The sequence below is a fragment of the Diadema antillarum genome, unplaced genomic scaffold, assembly GCF_040938485.1.
Source record: "Diadema antillarum isolate AM-2024a unplaced genomic scaffold, OU_Dant_1.0 seq00000183_RagTag, whole genome shotgun sequence".
NCBI classification, from domain to species: domain Eukaryota; kingdom Metazoa; phylum Echinodermata; class Echinoidea; order Diadematoida; family Diadematidae; genus Diadema; species Diadema antillarum.
The window spans coordinates 905981-927438 of record NW_027271250.1 but is presented as its reverse complement, the minus strand read 5'-3'; the positions used below and the strand labels follow the sequence as shown (position 1 = coordinate 927438).

Here is a 21458-nt window from a genome sequence, read left to right as displayed (position 1 = left end):
AGGAAGTGAATGTAATTCAATTGTCAAACATCATTAAATGGATAACTTAGAAATAACGAAAGGCAGTTGGAGTGTTTTGTTTGATGTAGTTTGGTGAGTTTGAGTAGTTATCAAGTTATGATGGATCAATAGATTTTTCCAACAATGCAGTGTTTATACCTGATACATGTTTTCCCTGTATTAAAGCAGACACACACTACTAAATTGTCTGAATGTAGGATACTTGTCAATTTCCAGGTGAGTATACTTTGAATGGGTAATGTAAGATGTACAATGTAGTCACACCCACTCACTGGCCCCAAACTTCATGGCGGTAAAGCAAAAACAGTAGCATTAGTAAATAGTGGTCTATAGGTCTAAAATATCAGTCATATGAAATTATGAGTAAACAAGTTTGTTGCATCATGCATTGTATTTTGTCTTTATACAATGATTCCTTTGATTCTTCCACCTCTGTAGATGGTGATGGCACACCAATGAAGAGCAACCAGTGGCTAGGGGTGTCTGTAGCCAGCCAGGGACCTGGGGGTGCAGTAGTAGTAAGTTGAATTCACTATGCAGTGCCTTCCCTTGTCCCAAAAAAAAAAGTTCATAAGAATAATTTTCTTCAACATTTTTATTGCAACTGATTGACAAATTGCCCTACATCGACGTAGGGCAATTTGTCAATCAGTTGCAATGAAAACATCTCGACGGAAGAACTTCATAAATTTGAATAACATTTTTATTGTTTAATGTGCCCTTCATGATAATGAGAAAAATTTTAGCCTCACTACCTTTGATAATAAAAGCAACAGGCTCTGACTCTCCTTCCAGTTCTTTTTTTTTTTTGCAACACCCCCACACCAAGAGTACTAGAAGCAGAGACTCCAACTCTCCCGCTTTCGATGGAGATCTCCCGCTGAAAGCCCATTTTTGCAAAATCTCCCTTTCTCCCGCTTGAGATTTAATTTCTCCCTCCCTACTCTGTGTCTCCCGCTTGAAATGATTTCTTACTTATTGTCATCGTATGTTAAAAAATAAGCCTTAGATAGCATGAGAGAGCATACCGTATAGCTTCCAGGGCCCTTTTAAGCGGGCCCTGGACCCCGGCCGCATGATATGCGCGAAGCGCACATCAAGTTGGAGTCTCCCTCTTGCTTGGGGTTTCAGGCAGGAGAATCTCCAGATCAGAAGGTGCTTGATGTTGGAGTCTCTGTAGAAGCATCATATTTACTGGTATATTTACACTTCATTCATCCATCAGTCCATCCCTCTATCTGTCCATCCATACACCCATCTGTCAGTTTGTCCAGTCTGAAGAGCTTCCTTGTTTGAATATGATAAATCTTAAAGTTCTTATTTGACGTTTTTCAGTCAGATTTGACTTAAGCAGGGTCATAAGATTTCAGATATTTATTTAATTTGCAAGTAGAATTGACATGTTTTTCATCTGTTGTGTTTGGTCAACACAGGCGTGTGCACACAGGTATAAAGTTCAGCCAGCCACTGTGGATGAGGTCCAGGGTTTGGGAAAGTGCTACTTCCTCGACAATGAATTAGAAAAGGACCTTTTTACCATGAACGGGTATGTGCCCTGTGCTGGACAAACCAAGCCCGAAAACTATGATGGCAACCTCTACAAGTACTGCCAAGCAGGGACGGATGTTGCCGTTACCAAGGTAACCAGTATGACAACAGCCTGTGAAACCTGGTAACTGCATAATCTTGACATAACAAAAAACCTCAGAATTTAGGACAACTGAAGAAGACATCTGTAGGGGTAAATTTTAAAAGGATGTCAATTTGTAGAAAACAAAAGAAGAGAACAAAGAAGTTATGCAACTGGTTGAGAAATGACCCTTCATCGACAAAGATAAGCACCGATTATTCAGTGTTTTAGTAGTAACCATGATAAAAAGTGTGTGCCCTTTATTTTTTGTTGTTGTCATGGCTACTACACACTGACTAGTCAATGCTTATTTATGTCAATGTAATAGTAGTAGTAGTAGTAGTAGAATTAGTAGTAGTAGTAGTAGTAGTAGTAGAAGTAGTAGTAGTAGTAGTAGTAGTAGCAGTAGTAGTAGTAGTAGTAATAACAATGATAGTAGTAGTAGTAATAATATGAATAATAGTAGTAGTAATAATAATAGTAGCAGTAATGATAATAATAATGATAATAATAATAATAATAATAATAATACATTATTATATACTGCATATCAGCTCTGACAGAGCTCTCAATGTGCTTTACATCCAAGATGATAATGTATGGCAATTTGTCAACCAATTGCACTAGGCACAATGTGATGCAAGAATTTATTAATTTGAATGAAGAAGTTAATATTACTCAAACCTTTGTATATCACAAAAGCAGAAATGTTAACCGTCACTCATGCCATAATTTTCCTCACCAAACATATTATGTGACTTGATGTATTCACTCTGCGTATCTTAACAGATGTCACCAGACATTACTATTCAGGAGTACATCATGGGTATCCCAGGAACAGATAACTGGCTGGGTGGTATTGCCACTGCCAATGTGTGAGTATAGTCTAATTTTCCGCTTCATTCTTGTTTACCCCTTTGAAGTAGCAGAATGTGTGGCACTGAGACCAAGTTCACATGACTAACTGTAAATGAAATGCTGTATTATTCATATTGTATTAGATCAATTGAGCCAAAGACTCAATGCAAATACATATTGGAATCATTTTAATGCCTCCGCCATGAAGTGTCCCCAGAGGTGGTATGTTTTCAGATTGTCCATCCTGATCCATCCATAAAGCATTTTGTGGACAACATAACTTCAGAACCATTTGAAGTATTTAAATAAATCTTGGCATATGCATATATGAGTGAACAAAAGAAGACATGTTAAAAATGAAAGTGAAATGTGTGACTCTGTAATCACAAACATTTCCTTCCCCTCAGTTTTTACATGTGTTGGCTCTTTAAATTTAATTCCAAAATGTAAAACCAGATATTGACAGGAAATGAAATGTCCATTTAGAACGTTCATTATTGCCATTTGGCGATTTGTGTCACAGTGATTTACAGAATATTCAGTACTTTTTTTTTTCTGAATTCTATTCTAATCTTGATGCATATTGTACCCCATGTCATTGGCAAGACTGTAAATAACATGGATGAAATGTATAAACTGTAAACATCCATAATTTCGCATAATAATTTTTTTTGCACTGAGTGGCTCAAAAACATATTCCTGGGTTCTTGAATTTGCACTGCACGATTGTCAACCCGTTTTAAATGTGCAGAGAAAATTGTGAAAATATTTCTGCAGATTTTACAATTTGCGTAGTTAAAATCAAATCACTGAATTTGTACTGTGTCTGACTCTGAAAGATCTTGATTGTGTTTTGTCTTGCTTTATTTCTTGCCCCTTTCTAACTTAGAGTGTAGATGGCATAACACAAAAATATCCATAGTTGGTGGAAGTGACATTCTAGTTTATAATACAGGGCAGATATTTTGAAAATTATCTAATATTATGTGTAATTTTGAGTCATTTTTCTGTGTAATTTTGTAATATATTGTTAATTTCCCCAAGTTTTTGAATGAGTTTAGAGTGATGATATTTAATTGTTTTCTTGTATTCTCTTGATGGTGATCAGTCCTGGACAGGCTCTACGAAATTTGGTCAGTCCTCTCGACTACCTGAACAGTGGTGTCAGCTTCAATAGCTACCTTGGTAAGTTCTAGCTTGAGAGTTTGCATTTTTGTCTTGGGGGGGGGGGGGGGGGGGGTAGTCCCATTGTCTTATGGGAGCATTTGGCAGCGTGGATGGCTCAAGGTAACTTTTGCCCTAAAAGTGACAAGTAGTTTTGAGCTGTGATTATTTTAGTCAAGCATTCAAGTTCTTTTTTTCTTAAAAGAACATATATTGTTTTATGTGTGTGAAATGTGAAGTAGAGTCTACCCATGACAAATATCAAAATGAAAGCAACAGATCTATGAAACTTTGAGTGAGATCCGATAGCATTGAAGGCCCAAGATATAATACAAATATCTAATTTACATTGTGCGCTGGTGTATGAGTCCCACCCCCTGACTTCTGATATGACTGAGAAAAGGAAAATGGATGGTGTATGTTACATTTTATGAAAAACAGTGGAACATTGATAAGTCATTTTGACATGTGACCCTGCGGGTATCATAAGATTGGTATGATGGTCGTAAAGACTGGAGTCACACTGGTGAAAAACTCATAAGCTCTAGTTTGAAATGTAGTCTGAAATGGTTTTGTAAAGACACATTTTGTCAGTGACTCAAGAATGCTTATAAAGATGTTGTGGTTCTTACTCATCTTTAAGGTAAAGTAAATTCATTAGAATGGGTAGGAAGCAAGGTTTTGCATTTATCTGTCCAAATACAGTACATGGAGAGTATGACTTCTGTAATGTTGCAGCCACCTATACAAGATGCCTGCTGTTAATCACATGACTCATCAGGTGATCTGCTGATCTTTGGGTCATCATTACTTTTTTTTCATGACTTGAACCCTTTGTCCCCAATTTTATTATTACTCTTGGTTGACACATAGCAAACTTTCCCCTTTTGCTGTTGGAATTTTCCACTGATAATGACTTGATACACCCAGTTGAAATGAGACCTCAATGAGGACAGGGTTTATGTCTATTTTGTCCCAGTGAGGTCTACAACTCGTAGATTCGAGAAATATATCAGTACATGGGGCTACAGATTCTGGATTCATTTATTACTTAATTCTGTCATCAAGTGCAGCATGCTAGCTTTGAAGTTTATGGACTCATGATTTATTGGAGTCCGCTCCTTTCTCTTTTTTCGTGGCAGGCTTTTCTGTGGCATCAGCACAGCTGACTGGCGAGTCTGATGTCCAGTACTACATAGCAGGGGCCCCAAGGGCAGATGCTATGGGCGCTGTCCTTGTCCTTAAGAAGGACGAGTCACTACTGCGGCCAAGCTTCTTCTACCGCATCAATGCAGAGAAGCCGTCGTCATCCTTTGGCTATGATGTGGCTGTTGCCGACCTCAACGGAGACGGGTCAGTCTATTTCTTTTCTCAAAATACCTTGCTTATTCTTGTGCTAGCCTGAGGACTTCCATCTCTTCTGCCATGTTTAGAAGGCAATTGAGAGAGAAGATCAGATGAAGTATTAAAAAAAAGGCACACTTGCATTGCATTGGAGTTTCTGAAATTAGATTTACAAAGATTACATTTGCAAATGGTATGGGGTAGGAGACTAATGTAGAATGGTCATACTTTCTTGCATGTACTTCTGCTTTTACTGATGAAAGTTACTTGTGTCAAATGTGATGTGTGATGTGTCAGATATGCTTCCGTGGAAATACTTTAATGAAGACTCTTCTTCAATTGTTTACAGGACTTTCTATGATGTTGTAGCTCAAAAAATATCTATGTTAAGAGCTATAAACCTTCTGAGATTTTGTACTTAGCAGGTGATTATTTAGAATGTAACCTCGATATATGATGGTATCATCTGTCTTTGTTCCTGAATCACTTTCATTATAGAGCATTTAGGAATTACAAATAAAGTATAAAAAGTAATTATGGTCCAACACCTTTGTATCTACATACTCACTTGGTGAAAAGTAACTCATCCTTACACTGTATTTTTATGTCATTGGCTGTATTTTCAGTTGGATAAGTTTATTTTCCTGGCTCCTTACTGATATCTCAAGCTAGAACAATTCAGTTTGTACTCCGGCACTTTGTCTTAAATTTTTAAGAAAATTTTCTGTACCTCTGTTTGTATGTAGACTTTTATGCCTTAATAGACATAGATAGACAAAGTTGATGAAATATCTGGAGAGCCAGCCTTTCTTATTTGTTTGCTCATGCCCATGTAGCTTCGATGACCTGATTGTTGGAGCCCCCCAGTACTTTGATCGTCAGCCCCAGCCTACGGGAGTCGGTGGAAGGGTCTACATATACGAGAACATTGCTCATGACGTAAGGACACTTTTCATCCTGTTTTCTTTTCCTTTTAGAGAGAGAGAGAGAAAGACTGAAGTATGCTTTTGATGTGGTAGTAGTAGGCCTTATTTACCAAACATACAATAGGGCTTCAAGAGCAGCAAATAATCAACTGATTGTAGCTCTAATATGAGGATGAATTGTGGGGTCAGCTTCTCTCAGTATTTCATACCTGGTCACCTACTCTTATTCTACAATTTTGTACTTGCTCTTTCAGTGCTGCATGCCTTCTCTGAAAGCAATGTGTGACAATAGTTTGATGCCTCGAAACAAGTGACTCTTTCTTGTGAAGTATAAATTATAGAATGTGTAACCATTGGCCCTTGTGAATATATGAAGAGATACAAAGAGAGTTGTTATATTTGATGGAGGCTTGACTAAGTCTACCCCTATTAAACAGTCTTTTTATACAGAAATATATTTCTGTAGATGTACAAATTCATATAGCGTTTAGGGTATGTACGAGCTTGTCTCATAAGTGAGAATGACACCCTTAGGATAGATCATCAATATGGATTGGATGCTGTCTTTGTATGCATACTCTTTGGCTCTGCATCTGTATATCCTATGTACACACATTCCCCCTCTCTCTGTCTACATATTCATTGTCTATTTGCACATTTTCATCTATCTATCTACAGACCTCATCTCTCACTCGGTTTCTCATTTATGTCTTGATGCTAAGTTTTGAATTTATTCATGTACTCATCTCAGGTTTTATAAAGACAAGAATACACAGATGCTGCTTTTCCAATGTGCCCCTTATTGAATAAAAGGTAGTTTTGGTATTTTATGTTGGTATTTGGTATGGAATGAATAGCAAAATACATAAATACATGTGTGGGACATTTTACCAGTCACCTAGAGACGCAGAGTGTTTTCTGGCTATTTTCTGATTTTGATATTACCTGTTTCAGAGTCAGCTTTCTGATGATCTGTCATTTGTCCCAATTTGTTTCCACAGAAATAGTCAGAAAGCTAGCCATCAGATAAGTAAAGTTAGAGATCATTAATTTTGAAGTTTCATGGCCGATGGACATACGAGAACTGGAGATGAGGCAATTTAACACAATAGTTTGATGCTAAACTCCAAAGTAAATTACAAGTTTCATTCAAACTAAAACACTGTACACTGTAATTCTAAATCCTTGTTTGGCTCTGAAATTTCGGCTGGAGCTTATATGAAGAAAGCAAACTTGTTGATATTTGAATCAATATTGAATTTCTCATCCTTCAGCCAAATGACTTACTAATCAAGCTATTTTCACAGCTTTATCTAGTGGAACTCTATCAGGATAGTCTAGGAATGGATCAGGTAAAGGCAATGACACACAAATTTAATACTGGTCCAATTTTGCCAAATCTCTATCCCTATCTTATGTTGCTGCAGGGTACATTTGATGTGGAACCAATCAAACTGACAGGAAAGAGGGACTCCTTGTTTGGTCAAGCTGTTGCAAACATCGGGGATATCAACCTGGATGGCATGCAGGGTAGGAAGATGGCATGTTACACACTCTTTTACACCAGTTTCATGTCACAATAAGTCTGATTTATCAGCCAATACTTTTTTTTTCTTAATGCATGAGGTGTACTCTTTTTTTTTTTATGCCTACAACACTAAGTGTTGCCGGAGGCATTATGTTTTCAGGTTGTCCGTCCTTCCGTCCGTCCTTCCATCTGTCTGTCCTTCCATCTGTCCGTAATGAATTTTGTGGACAGCGTAACTAAAAAAAAAAACACGTTTAAGGTATCCTAATGAGACGTGGTGTGTATATGCATGAGTGGACAAAGTTGTGCCTATCAACTTTTGGGCACACATGCTTGAGGTCAAAGGTCAAAAGGTCAAGGTCAAATGCTCAAAATTTCACTATTTCCCCCATATCTATGCAATGCCACGAGGTTTTTTCTTGAAACTGGGTGTGTACATGTAATTCCAAATAAAGATTCTCCAGAGAGAATTTGGAGTCATGAGGTCAAAGGTCAGAGGTCAAGTGAAAATGTTAAAATTTCACTTTTTTCTCCATATCTTGGAAATGGTTCAAGCTGTCTTCATGGAACTTTACTTAGTACATATGCATGAAGTGACTAGCAGTGATTATCTAGGGAATGTGGGTGGTCATGGGTCAAAGGTCAAGGTCAACTCCTCGTAATTTCACTTTTTCCCTCATATTTAAATGCAATACTTACCAAATTTTTCTTGAAACTTGATATACATGTATAACCCAATAGAGATTCTCAAGAAGTTTCTTGCCCAAAGGTCAGAGGTCAAGTGAAAGTCTTAAATATCATTTCTTCGTCCATATCTCGAAAGTGACTCACGGTATCATCATGAAACTTTGTACGTACAATGTATCTACACAGATGCATGTTCTTCCTGACAGTGATTCTCTTGGGAATTTTAGGTTCATAGGGTCAAAGGTCCAGGGTCAAAGGCCAAGTTAGAATGCAAAAATTTTACTTTTTGATGGTAAAATTACACTTTTTCTCTATACCTTGAAAGTTAACGATGCATAGGCTTATAAAAAAAAAGAGTCAAATGTGAAATAAAAATCCTCAAATCCCCAAATACCTGTGCTCTTAGGCAGTATAGCCATCCATCCAATTAAACCTAATTCAAGGAAAGTGAACATTCAACACATTTATGACAAACCTGTCATTTTAATGTCTTGCCAATTATGTAAAACTCATCACACATTGTCAAGACATTGTAGTATAGACTTATTAGGAGAACCATGCATTATGGCGGAGGCATATCAGTTATCAAGGGATGCATCCTTTATGTATGGTCACCATATATCTTTGAATAAGCAGGATGTGAAGTGGCCTAGTCTCAGTCACAAGTGTGAAACTTACAAGCTGCCAAATTATACAGTAATGTCTTGAGTGCATGCGATTAAGAATGCTTAGAACATCAGCCCTCAGCTGACTTTTGACACAGTAAAGTGTATTGTGAACCATTAATTGTTCTGCAAGAAGTCATTGGCCCGAATTCAAGAAGGTGGTACAATCTTTGTCCATGGTTTAAACCATGGACAAAGACCATAGTTTTGTATGGGGCGCCAAGTGTCGCATAGCCTATTTCGTTACAAAATCAGTCATTTCGTCGAAATGACCATTTTGTTGACGAAATGACTGATTTTGTAACGAAATAGGCTATGCGACACTTAGCGCCCCATACAAAACTACGGTCTTTGTCCATAACATGTGGGGATAGTAACAGTCATGCAAAGTATGATGCATGTGATTATGATGAATGATGAACAGTGAGGGAGTCAAGAGAGTAAGAAGTAAATTTAGGGAGAACAGGGTAAATTTATGCATAACTTGAACAAGTTCTTGCTTTTGCAGCTGGCAAATGGGGTTTTTTTTTCAGGTCAAAAGTTAGGATGTGCCTCATATTCATGGTTGTACAATGTAATAGTGTTTACAGTCATCTCTCTTCCCACAAGACAATTAATTCTACTCTTACATCCTTCACAAATTTCCTCTTTCTTTGTGCCTCACATGAAAATTTGCAACCACTCATAAAAAAAAGGAATGGAGTGCATCCATCTGTAACAATTATATATGTATGTTCTTCCAGACATTGCCATCGGTGCACCATACGAGAATGATGGAGAAGGAGCTGTTTACATCTATCTTGGTAATGCCGATACAGTCATCCTGCAGCCAGAGGCTCAGAAGATCACACCCTCTGACCTTCCAATGGGCCTTAATGGCTACCCCTTCCCCAATGCCACCTTTGGATACTCCATCTCTGGAGGTGTGGATCTAGATGGCAATGGCTTCCCAGAGCTCACTGTTGGTGCCTATGATGTAGAACAGATTGTCATCCTCAGGTACAACTCTTACTCCTTTTATTTCTCTATCTCAGTCTCTCTCATTGTATCTATATCTATATTATATTAATGTTAAGATTAGTAGATGTAGATAGGTACTGCACTTGTACTCTGAGGAGGGTTAAAAGGGGTTATTGCAAATGAAAGCATATAATAGGTCCATATTTAGGAGGGTGGTTCAAATCCAAATCATTGGCTAAATTTAGTTTTTGGACTAAAAATATATTGTGAAACAAGCACAATAAACAAGTATTCATGTGCAGTTATTATATGATATATGTTGGTGTATGCTCTTCACAAGCATTTACGCAGAAGAAATTTGCATCAACTGTGGACTGAATTTAGACCACCTTTGTGATTACTTGACAATGTGTTGTCCTGAAGACATTCCAACATGACCGTTTCCTCATCTTGCTTATGGACTTCAAGTCTAGACATTTTACTACAGGCAAGATTTTACATGATACACTGTGCATGTACACTGTATTCTATGTTTACATACCTGTATCCTATCTAACAAGAATATCTTTATATAATATATATATTTTATATGATTTTAGTAATCAGTGTCAGGTATAATGGGTTACATTGGGTAGTACTGTAATTTTGTCCCACACAAGAAAAACAACCCAATTTATTAGTCCCAGCTCCTTCCAATACAGGACTCTTGTCACAACTTGATGTGTTATTATGTTTACATGCTGAATGTGTACCACATACATTTTATTTCGTGAAGTTTGCTATTGAATTAACATACGCCTGGGCAAATTTACATTCAAACAATGGTCCTGGCTGACAGTTACTCGTAGGATGACAGTCACATTTAGACTTAGGAATCTATGAGCTGCATCAGATGGGACTTGAACCTCTGGCTTTCTGCTTAGGAGGCGGTCACTCTACCACAAGGCCAGGACATCTCCAGATTTTGATGATGGCATGACATTATTTTTAATCTTTTTTATTTTTTGCTTTGTGTTCAGGGCAAAGCCGGTGATTCTCATTGAGGATGAGAATTATATCTCTCACAATGAGCTAGATCCACACACCACCAACTGTGAATACAGCGGCAAGCCAGCTCACTGGTAAGAATACCCATGGTTTCAAGGCAAACAATCCTGTTGTTCTTAAAGGACAAGTCCACCTTCATATAAATATGTGGATTGAGTGAATGCAGCAATATTAGTAGAACACATTAGTGAGAGTTTGAGGAAAATCAAACAACCCCTTCAAAAGTTATGAATTTTTAAAGTTTCTGCTCAGTCACAGCTGGATGAGAAGACTACTGTAACTTGTGATGTCACATGTGTACAACGAGATAAGGAAAGCATGAAGAAAATTCAACATATTTTCACTTTTCTCGCATAACAAAAGAACACTCAACTTCTCTCTTTCAGAAGGCATGGGGGGAATAATATTTCCCCAGCTATACATCAGTAACAAGTCGAAAAAATGTGCACTTTATTAAAAAAGTAAAATTTTGTGAAATTTTCTTTTTATTTTCCTAATATCGTTATACGCATGGTATCATACACTGTAGTAGTCTTTTCATCCAGCAGTGATTGCACAGATACTTAAAAAATTCTCAACTATTTAATGGATTGTCAGATTTTCCCCAAACTTTCGCTGATATGTTCCACTAATATTGTTGCATTCACTCAATTCACATGTACATGAAGGTGGACTTGTCCCTTAAAAGAGACCTCCGGATGATTTTCAGATGTTTACATTTGAACAATGATAGATTACCTAAACTGAGTACGGGTTTTCAGAATTTATAGTGATTGGGATGAGGGATAAGAATGTCAGCCTCACCATAAGAATGCATGAGTTGGGAGTCAGGGAAACAAAACAAAAGAAGAAGGTATGCATGTACATTCTACACAGGTGAACTTGTCAATCAAGCAACTTTGTAATGGAATTACACTGTTACATTTCTGAAATATGTGAGGCTCCAGTGTCATCATCACTGTTCTGTGTAATTTGTTTAAGATTTTTCAGAGTATTGGTTTCTCTGCTCAAAGACCACAATAAAATCCACAAATTTGTACATGGAGATGTCGATTTATGTACTGCATGATGTGAAATTATGAAAATCATCCGAAATGCCCCTTTAAACTTGAAGATATTGATGATGATGATGATGATGATGATGATGATGATGATTACAATAACGACCACAGTGAAGATGTTAGTGATGATGACAGTGGAAGCAAATAATTTATTTCTGCACATTGAGTATGGGATAGATTCAAAGAAAACTAGAAAAGTATTCAGAGAGCAGAGACCACCGCCAAGCAGCTCATTTCCACCCATACATGTATGCATTGCTGAAAATTGCTAAATTTCCCAATATCGAAACCTTTTGTTTACGTCACACAACTTCCTGCATGCTGCGCATCGCCGCGCCCAAGCAGAGCATGTGCTGTAGAGCGAGTGAGCAGACCTCAGATATGCGCAGCTTGAACTCCCAAGTTCATTGACCCTATTTGCTAAAAGATTTTGAAAATCCTTCAAAAATCTGTAAAATTTCCTGTTATTACCAAAATTAATTCGTCTTTTCTTAGTGTCATTGTCAACCTTTCCTGCTAGTTTCAGTCGAATCCATTCACAACATTTTGAGTTATTGTGCAAACAAACAAACCAGTGCCAATGAAAACATGACCTCCTTCCTTAGCGGAGGTAATGATGGTGATGTACATATACAGAGACTCCAACCTCAAGCACCTTCTGATCTGGAGATTCTCCCGCTTGAAACCCCTAGCAAACGGGAGACCTCAACTTGATGTGCGCGAAGCGTGAAGTTCCTTGTGGCCGGGGTCCAGCTCTAGGGTTCTAGATGTCATCTCGTGCTATCTAAAGCTTATTTTTCAATATACGATGACACTAGGTTAGAAACCATTTCAAGCGGGAGAATAGGAAATTTTGCAAAAATGGGCTTTCGGCGGGAGATCTCCCGTCGAAAGCGGGAGAGTTGGAGTCTCTGCATATAATCTCATATGCTAAGACAGGAAATCAAGTGTGGAATGGTAATTGAGATTAATATTGTGAAAACTGTGATGATACTGAAAATAGTGACAGCAGCAACCCTAATAGTGTTCAGGGAAAATACTCTTAGTCAAATTATGGAAATATGCATAAAATGGAAAGCAGTTGTCAACAGTCACAGATGATGATGATGATGACTGTTCTTGTAATGAAGATGCGGTTGTCATGTTTACTGTGGCTGTTAACTCGTTGAGGACGGACTGATTTTGCTACAACATGCATTTCCTATAGACACTTGCCCAAGTATACTTGGGACTCGTCCTCAACGGGTTAAAGGGGAAGGCTAGTAACTGATCAGTGGGAATCAGTGGAAATGCTGGGAGATGATTGTTCCAATCCTTATGGGATTCATTCAAGAGTTCATTGTATATCTATTGTTGTGTGAAAATGATTTGCTTCAGAACGGTCTCATATTCAAGTAATGTGCAGATTAATGCCCCGTCACTGACCAGGGACGCTAACCTGGAAGCATTAAACTGCACATTACTTGAATATGAGACCGTTCTGAAGCAAATCATTTTCACACAACAATAGATATACAATGAACTCTTGAATGAATCCCATAAGGATTGGAACAATTATCTCCCAGCATTTCCACTGATTCCCACTGATCAGTTACTAGCCTTCCCCTTTAAAAGTGATGAAACAAGTTGAGGCAGTGATGATGAATGATGTGACGGTGATATTCCTATGAAAGTCAAGGGCTGTTTTGCATTGAGTTTGAAATCAAACAAGAATCAGAAAATCAAACATATGTCTCAGAATACTCAACACTGATTGGCAGATAATATTAAAACATAATAATAATATGGGGTACTGTTATCCATACAGAGGATTTTTAGAGCCCAAATACAAGTATTATTTTGTCGACGCACCTCATAACCTCCAACCCACTTAAAAAGTTTGTTGAACTCGACCAATATTTTTTGCCGAGGCGACCAATATTTAAAACATTGGACGGCAAGAGGGGGATTCCCCAAAGTTTTTATAAACTGCACCATGATTGGTTGAGATATATACGAGATGACCTGAAATATGAAGTAAAAACGTCTGTGATTGGTCAATCACGAATTAACTAGAATATCGTTTCTTCTAAAATTCTGTGTTTATACAAACAAATTTCATATATCAATTAGTTGAAATTGTTTTTCATACAATTTTTCAAAATATCACTTTCATAACAGGAAATTAAATTTAGGTTTGATGAAAACAAGTTGCATTTTTTTTTTTTGAGCATGCAGATTGATCAGCTCTGCTCAGCGCTACTGCTAGATTGCCCGCGCGCGATATACAAATACATGTAGCCGGGCCTCCGCTTGCATTTCCATGCGCGATATGCGATTAGTTACTGTACATGTACTGTACGTTCAAGTATATGTACGTTATGTAAGTACAGTAGGACTACAGTACTAACAGTCGGTTGTGGTATTAGCCTAATTCGATCTTTCACGATCTACGGTAGATGTGACGTGAATTGTTTTTCAGATCTCGGATACAAATACATCTAATTCTGGTCTAAATTAGCTAGATCTCGGTCTAACAGTAACATGACGGCTACCTTGGATACATAGATCACTGTTTTATCAGAGACTGAAGTGGATTAACTTGCACTGAAGAGTGTACATTTACCATGTATGTCAGGATCAAGTACAGTAGGAGACCATACAGCACTCGGAGACAGAAAGGGTAGGCCTAAGTAAAAACATTCTTTGCTAAAATCCTCTGTAGGATAATATTGATAATATTGAATGTCCTATTTTCGGTTAATACAAGGAAATATTGGACTCGCTAAGCAAAATATTGGACTCGTCTTCGACTCGTCCAATACTTGTGCATAGCTCGTCCAATATTTCCTTGTATTAATCTCAAGGCCATCCAATATTATATAATTAATAATGCATCACTTCCACATGACTAATGCGCTCAAGGTGCAGTTACAAAAAATGAATTCTAAAATACAAAAATCATTTCACACTCAAATACATGAATGTAAGTGGAACAGTGATAACGAAAAAAAAAAAACATAATGTACACACACAAAAAAAAAATCTGCTGGAAAGCAGTTATAAACAAATAAGTCTTGAGGGCAACTTTAAAGCAGCCAATATTCAAAATGTAGCTTTCATTGATTTTCTGATGTACATGTATGTTTGATTGCATCTTTATATGCAACAAAACCAAGGAGTGATAAGCCATTATAAGAGCTGTGTAGGCAGCTGCATGTATTTAACATTGAGTCTCCCACATCCAGCCAAATCCCTTATCCAGATGAGCGTCAGTCCCATCGTGTCCAGATAGGAGAGGTTGGACTGTATTTGTTGTTAAATGTAGAGTGTGGAAAGTAAACCTGTACTTTCACAAACATAACTTCCTGAAGATTATTGTGGTGTTGATGAAAGGGATGATGATGGTGTGTGGCGGTAGAAAAGTCTTGGCAAAAATTAATCCCATATCGTATTTGGAACTATGTGGCAAGTATCATTATCAAAATATGTGACTGTTCTTAAGGTATATGAAATTGTGTAAAGCAGTATTTTATATTGTACTTATATAACAGGTTACAATGATCACATTAACTTTTGTTTCCATTAAACTTGCAGCTTCACCCTGGAAATCTGCATGAGGTATTACAGCAGTTCAGAGGCCTTGAATGATGAAATCAGTGAGTATTAGATCTACTCAATTTAAAAAACAAGAACAAAAACAAACAAACAAACAAAGAATGCATTTGTTGCCAGGAATTACACAACTCTTATGTATATCCCTCTGTGTAGTAGTGTATGGTCTAGTAGGTATATGTACTTGTTCTGAAGGTAACATGGTAAAAGCCCCCGAAAATGTTGTCAGTAGCCAAACGAATGAACGGATGAACCAACACAGCGACATACACTCTGAAGGACAAAAATTAATTGCAGTGTCCTAAATCTGGTAAAGAAGAAGAAGGAAGAAAAATAAGAAATGACTCTCCCAAGTGGTCTTTGGATAACCAAAATGTGTAACATGACATACTTGGCATCAAACCAGCATACTGACTGAAGATTTCACTTCATTGGACTGCACTGGATATCCATGATGACAAACACTTGGAATTATCTTTTTCAGCCTTAGAGATTTCACACATGTGAGTTGTATTTGAACCAAAATAATTATACATTGTTTTGTATATTTATATATTTGTGTTGTGGTTTTAGAATCCCAATCACTTTAATGAAAAATTAGAATAATGAAGATATTGAAAGAACTTCACCCTCTTTCTGTCGTTTTGCAGGAAAGCTTTGCTCCCATAGTTATGATGAAAATGTTCTTTTAAACACATCTCTTGTCTCCAGAATTGACGAGGCATTAAAAAATACAGTATTTTACTTCTGGAGTCTCCGAAAGAGACTACATTGAGAGACCCGCTTTGCGCACGCGCAGTCATATCGCTTTTCTACGCACGAGTATTCGAACGTAGTTCCCTTATCGCAGTCGAAAATTCTGATCTTTTATCGCATTTTCGCGTTACAAACGGTTCTAGAAACCAGCAGTTAGTGGAATTAGATTCCGCAATCTTCCTATATCGTACAACGAATATTCGGTGCTTAGCAAGGCGGCAAGCACAGCCTTTTCTAGCGGCCTCATTCCACGAAAGTCACGCGGTGGCTACGGTGATGGAGGCACAACAGCTCAAAGAACAGCTGCATCATCCGGCTAAGCCCGGCGCAGTGGGAAGCATCAACGTTGTTTGCGAAGAACGTTCCCCTCCGACAGACAAAAAAGTCAAGCCGAAAAAGAAACTAGTTAAGTCGGACACGGTTTCCGGTACTAACATGGCGGGTAAAGTGCCGCAAGCGAAGCAGGGCCCAAAGACGGCCGAAAAATCCTCGGATGTCGAGGACAGACTATCGAGACTGGAAAGTCTTCTGAGTAAAGTGGTCGACGCGCTGCCCAGTGTAAACTCCACGCCGCCGAAACCGGCATCGCGCCATTTTGTGGCGTACGATGAGGCGCACAGCGCCGGACAGTGTGAAATTCCTATGGAAACTGATTTTCAACAGTGCGGGGAGCCGCACGTGCGTGACACGGGCGAAGCCAACAGAGAAGAAGGCGATTTTGCGTCAGACGCGGCAGACGTGCAAGAAATTCCCGTTCTCGCAGCAAAATTTGCCAAGCCGGGTGATACAGGACTACCGGTAGACGAGGACTTAGCCAGCTCTACTACTTACCTCATAAGCCACCCGCTAGAAGAAAAAGTGTTGGAAGAGACGGCATCTAAGTATCCAGCCCCGAGCAACTGTGTTTACCTCGCTACACCGAAGGTGAACGGCCCGATCTGGGATAACCTACCGCAACACACACGCAGTAGAGATGCCAAGTTACAGCGTGTGCAGAAGTCGCTGACGAAGGGCCTGAGCGCGCTAATACAGTCCTTCCCATCACCTCGGCTGACTGACACACAGCAGGACGCATTGGCGTTGCTGTGCAATGCCAATTTTGAACTCAATTCGTTGAGGAAAGAGCTTATCAAGCCGGACATGGCAGCCACTTACTCTCATCTTTGCAAACCTTCCACTCCCGTCACTAAATTCCTATTCGGAGATGAATTGGGAAAGAGAATGAAAGATCTCAAAGAGGAGCAGAAAGCTGCATCAGGGGTGATGAGAAACCCAATTTCGCGGCCACAGTCTAGCACGTACCACCCGTACAGGGGAGCAGCTTTCTCCAAGCGACAATACAGAAGTGCTGGCTGGACTGCAAGTTCAGCTGCCTCAACACACAGACCAACAGCCGGCGGTAGTAGCAGGCCTTTTTTAGGTCAGCGCCCACAGTGGGGTCACAGCAAGCAGCCACCACCCCGCACAGCGAGCCGCCCCCCACAACAGGCTCCACAGCACAGGCCTCCAATGCAGCGCAAGAAATAACTACCAGCATACCCAAAGAGGTACACTTTTTGTAGGTAGTTTCGATTCACATCATGATCATACCTGCATTCCCCAATGTATTTGTACGTGTGTGCAATGTATTCCAAAGAAAGCTCCAGTGGCAGTCGGAGGTCGAGTGAGGCTTTTTTACAGGCGATGGTGCCAAATCACAGCTGATCCATTTATTTTGGCAGCAATCAGGGGTTACAAAATTGAATTTGAAGAAGCATGTATGCCCCCTAGGAGGGATAAGCCCTTCATTCAATACAAACCAAACCAGCACAATTCAGCTTGTATTGACAGAGAGATCGCAAGCTTACTGACTAAGAATGTTATCGAAGAATGTGGTTATGAAGAAGGAGAATTTCTCTCAAACATTTTCACACGACCCAAGAAAAATGGGGGTGTTCGACTAATACTTGATTTGACAGATTTGAACAAGTGTGTGAGCGTACAACACTTCAAAATGGATAACATTCATACAGCTGCCCTTTTAATCTCCCCAGGAGATTTCCTAGCCTCAGTCGACCTCCGAGATGCTTACTACTCCATCCCAATTGACACTGAACACAGAAAATTCTTGAAATTTCCATGGCAAGGGAAATTTTACAGGTTCAAAGTCCTACCAAATGGGCTCAGCACAGCGCCCAGACTTTTCACCAAGCTCATGAAACCTGTTTTCGCTACACTGAGAGAAATGGGGCACATAGTACTAGGCTACCTTGATGATACTCTCATTATTGGAGAGTCAGTAGAACAAGCAAAGGAGGCTGTACGTGCAACCACAAATCTCCTGTCTGAACTAGGTTTCGTAGTCCACGAGGAGAAATCTATGCTAGAACCCCAACAAGAGCTCACTTTCCTAGGGTTTAAGCTGCACACTGGTGATATGACTATCTCCCTGCCAGAAGAGAAAATGCAGGACATTATCACAGTCTGTTCAGACTTGCTTGACAATACTAGACCCACAATCAGGCAGGTGTCACATGTTATCGGGAAGATAATAGCTACTTTCCCTGGAGTCCAACATGGCCCTCTTTTCTACAGATGCCTAGAACGTGACAAAATTGCCGCCCTTAAAGCTAACAAAGGCCATTTTGACAGACCTATGAAGCTGTCATTAGAAGGGAAAGAAGAGCTCAAATGGTGGATTAATCATGTCTTTGAGGAGTGTGCACCAATTAAGCGTAACAGACCTACACTTGAGCTGCGTACAGACGCTAGTGGGCTTGGTTGGGGAGCCACAAATCTGTCCATTGAAACAGGAGGCAGATGGAACGATCTTGAAATGGAAAGAGCTAGAAAGAATGATATCAATTACCTGGAAACATTGGCAGCCGGGTTTGGACTGAAGTCCTTTTGCTCTTCTTTACATGATGTTCATGTCCTCCTTAGGTCAGACAACACAACAGCAGTTGCTTATTTGAATAACATGGGGGGTATTAAGTCCAAGGACTGTGACAGTGCAGCTAGAGACATCTGGAGGTGGTGCATGGAACGTAATATTTGGGTTACTGCAGCACACCTTCCAGGGAGTGAGAACACTGAGGCAGACAGCAGGTCTAGAAAGTTCAGTGACCGAAATGAATGGATGCTTAACAAGCAAGCCTTTAACAAACTAGTTTCAGTTTTTGGGCTTCCAGACATTGATCTCTTTGCGTCCAGACTAAACAACCAACTTGAGAGATATGTCACTTGGTTGCCAGATCCAAATGCAGAAGCCGTAGATGCATTTACGTTGGATTGGGGAGAATTCAAATTCTATGCCTTTCCCCCATTCTGTCTCATCCCAAGATGTCTTCAAAAAATTAGGACAGATAGAGCTGAAGGCATAATGGTAGTGCCAAATTGGCCCACACAGGCATGGTTTCCTAAGCTGAAAAGGATGTTAAAGGGTGAAGCAGTGCTAATTACACGGAGTAGGAACCTATTAACGCAACCTGTAACGCATGAACCACATCCCTTGTATGATCGAATTGATCTTCTCTGTTGCAGGTTATGCGGCAGCCCTTCGAAAGGACAGGACTAAAGAAGGAAATTGTGGACATTTTGGCCGCTTCTTGGAGAGCCTCTACCCAGAAGCAATATTGTGTGTACATAAAGAAGTGGAAAGACTTTTGCAAGAGTAAGAAGAAAAGCCATCTTCACTCTAGTGTTCAGTTTGTTTTAGAATTTCTTAGTGAGCTTTTTCATGTAGGAGGTCTTGGATACAATGCACTCAACACAGCAAGAAGTGCGCTCGCATCATTCCTAGTTCTTGAGGATGGTGCCTCTACAGTTGGGAACAACATTTTGATATCAAGATTTATGAAGGGAGTTTTCCATCTCCGAACCCCAAGACCTCGCTATGTAGATACTTGGGATGTAAATATTGTGTTTTGTTACCTCAGAAAGCTGTCACCGGCAAATGCACTGAGCCTACGAGATCTCACCAAAAAGCTATGCATGCTCATGGCTCTCATCTCAACACAGCGAGCACAGTCGTTGCAGCTCCTGAATTTGAACAACATGATACTCAAGGGATCATCAGTTACATTTCATTTCAGCGAGTTACTGAAACAAAATAGGCCGGGAAACGCTGGCTACACACTGAGCATGAGAGCCTACCCTCCAGATCGTCGATTGTGCGTTGTCAACTACATCAAAGCCTACATACGGAGGACTGAGGAAATTCGAGGTCAAGAGCGTCGGCTCTTTATTAGTTTTCGCAGACCCCATGCGAAAGTTACGTCACAAACCATCTCCAGGTGGATCAAAGATGTTATGACAGCGGCAGGAATCGACACTTCAAAATATAAGGCTCACTCAACAAGAGCAGCTGCGACGTCAGCTGCACACAGAGCAGACTTGCCAGTTTCGTTTATCCTTGAGAAGGCAGGCTGGACGAATGAAAAGACTTTCAGAAAGTTCTACAGCAAACCCTTGCTCGATGATGGGAGCAAGTGTCTCACAACTGCTCTACTAAAGAAATGACCAGACAAGGTAAACAATTTACCCTTTTTGGTAAATGACAATTCATAGTCATTTCTGTTATCTTTCTTACAAATATGGCTGCTGGGCTTCAAAATCTCAATGTAGTCTCTTTCGGAGACTCCAGAAGTAAAATAGAAAGATTAAATGAGAACTTACCTGTTTGAAATTTGATCTTTATTTTACGAGGGAGTTGTAGGAAGAGAATACATTCCCTCCTCTCCCTCCCAAAGGTTTCAAACTTGAAGCTAAGTTCTCCATAATCTTTCAGATATCCAGCAGCCACATTTGATGCTTCGAAAAATGACTGCGCGTGCGCAAAGCGGGTCTCTCAATGTATTCTCTTCCTACAACTCCCTCGTAAAATAAAGATCAAATTTCAAACAGGTAAGTTCTCATTTAATCTTTCTATTTCTCCCTCATATCCCAATAGGCAATTCAGACATGTGTCTAACACCATAAACAGGCAATACCCATTCAATTTACTTACCCAATAGATAGTTTACTTGCCCCAGGCTAATGGCTATATACCATCTTGTAACAAACTGCTAGAATGTCCTGTCGTGATTTTAAATGATTTTTTTCTAATGTTCTAGTGTCCTATAAAATTGAAAAAAATTGTAAATGAAAAGAATAGAATTTCCTCATGTGATATTACCAGCTCAGCTAGATCATGCAATCTTTCTGTACTGCAGAAATATACTGTGAAGGTTATCCACA

The 21458-nt window shown here is 39.3% G+C and overlaps 2 protein-coding genes across 2 annotated transcripts in view; both read left to right on the top strand.

The window, feature by feature from the left end:
- LOC139728557 (integrin alpha-7-like) overlaps nucleotides 1–21458 on the top strand; it is a 68625-nt gene that overhangs the window by 25490 nt on the left and 21677 nt on the right. Inside the window, 10 exon segments of the mRNA XM_071639493.1 lie at nucleotides 460–539; nucleotides 1455–1661; nucleotides 2441–2526; nucleotides 3618–3694; nucleotides 4816–5026; nucleotides 5854–5956; nucleotides 7371–7473; nucleotides 9567–9822; nucleotides 10803–10904; nucleotides 15468–15529. Of these exon segments, the coding sequence (XP_071495594.1) occupies nucleotides 460–539; nucleotides 1455–1661; nucleotides 2441–2526; nucleotides 3618–3694; nucleotides 4816–5026; nucleotides 5854–5956; nucleotides 7371–7473; nucleotides 9567–9822; nucleotides 10803–10904; nucleotides 15468–15529 (1287 nt within the window).
- Nucleotides 16417–20166, top strand: LOC139728556 (uncharacterized). Its single transcript, XM_071639492.1, has 2 exons — nucleotides 16417–17788; nucleotides 19764–20166. The coding sequence occupies exon 1, from the start codon at nucleotides 16518–16520 to the stop codon at nucleotides 17766–17768; it is 1251 nt and encodes a 416-aa protein (XP_071495593.1). The 5' UTR covers nucleotides 16417–16517; the 3' UTR covers nucleotides 17769–17788; nucleotides 19764–20166.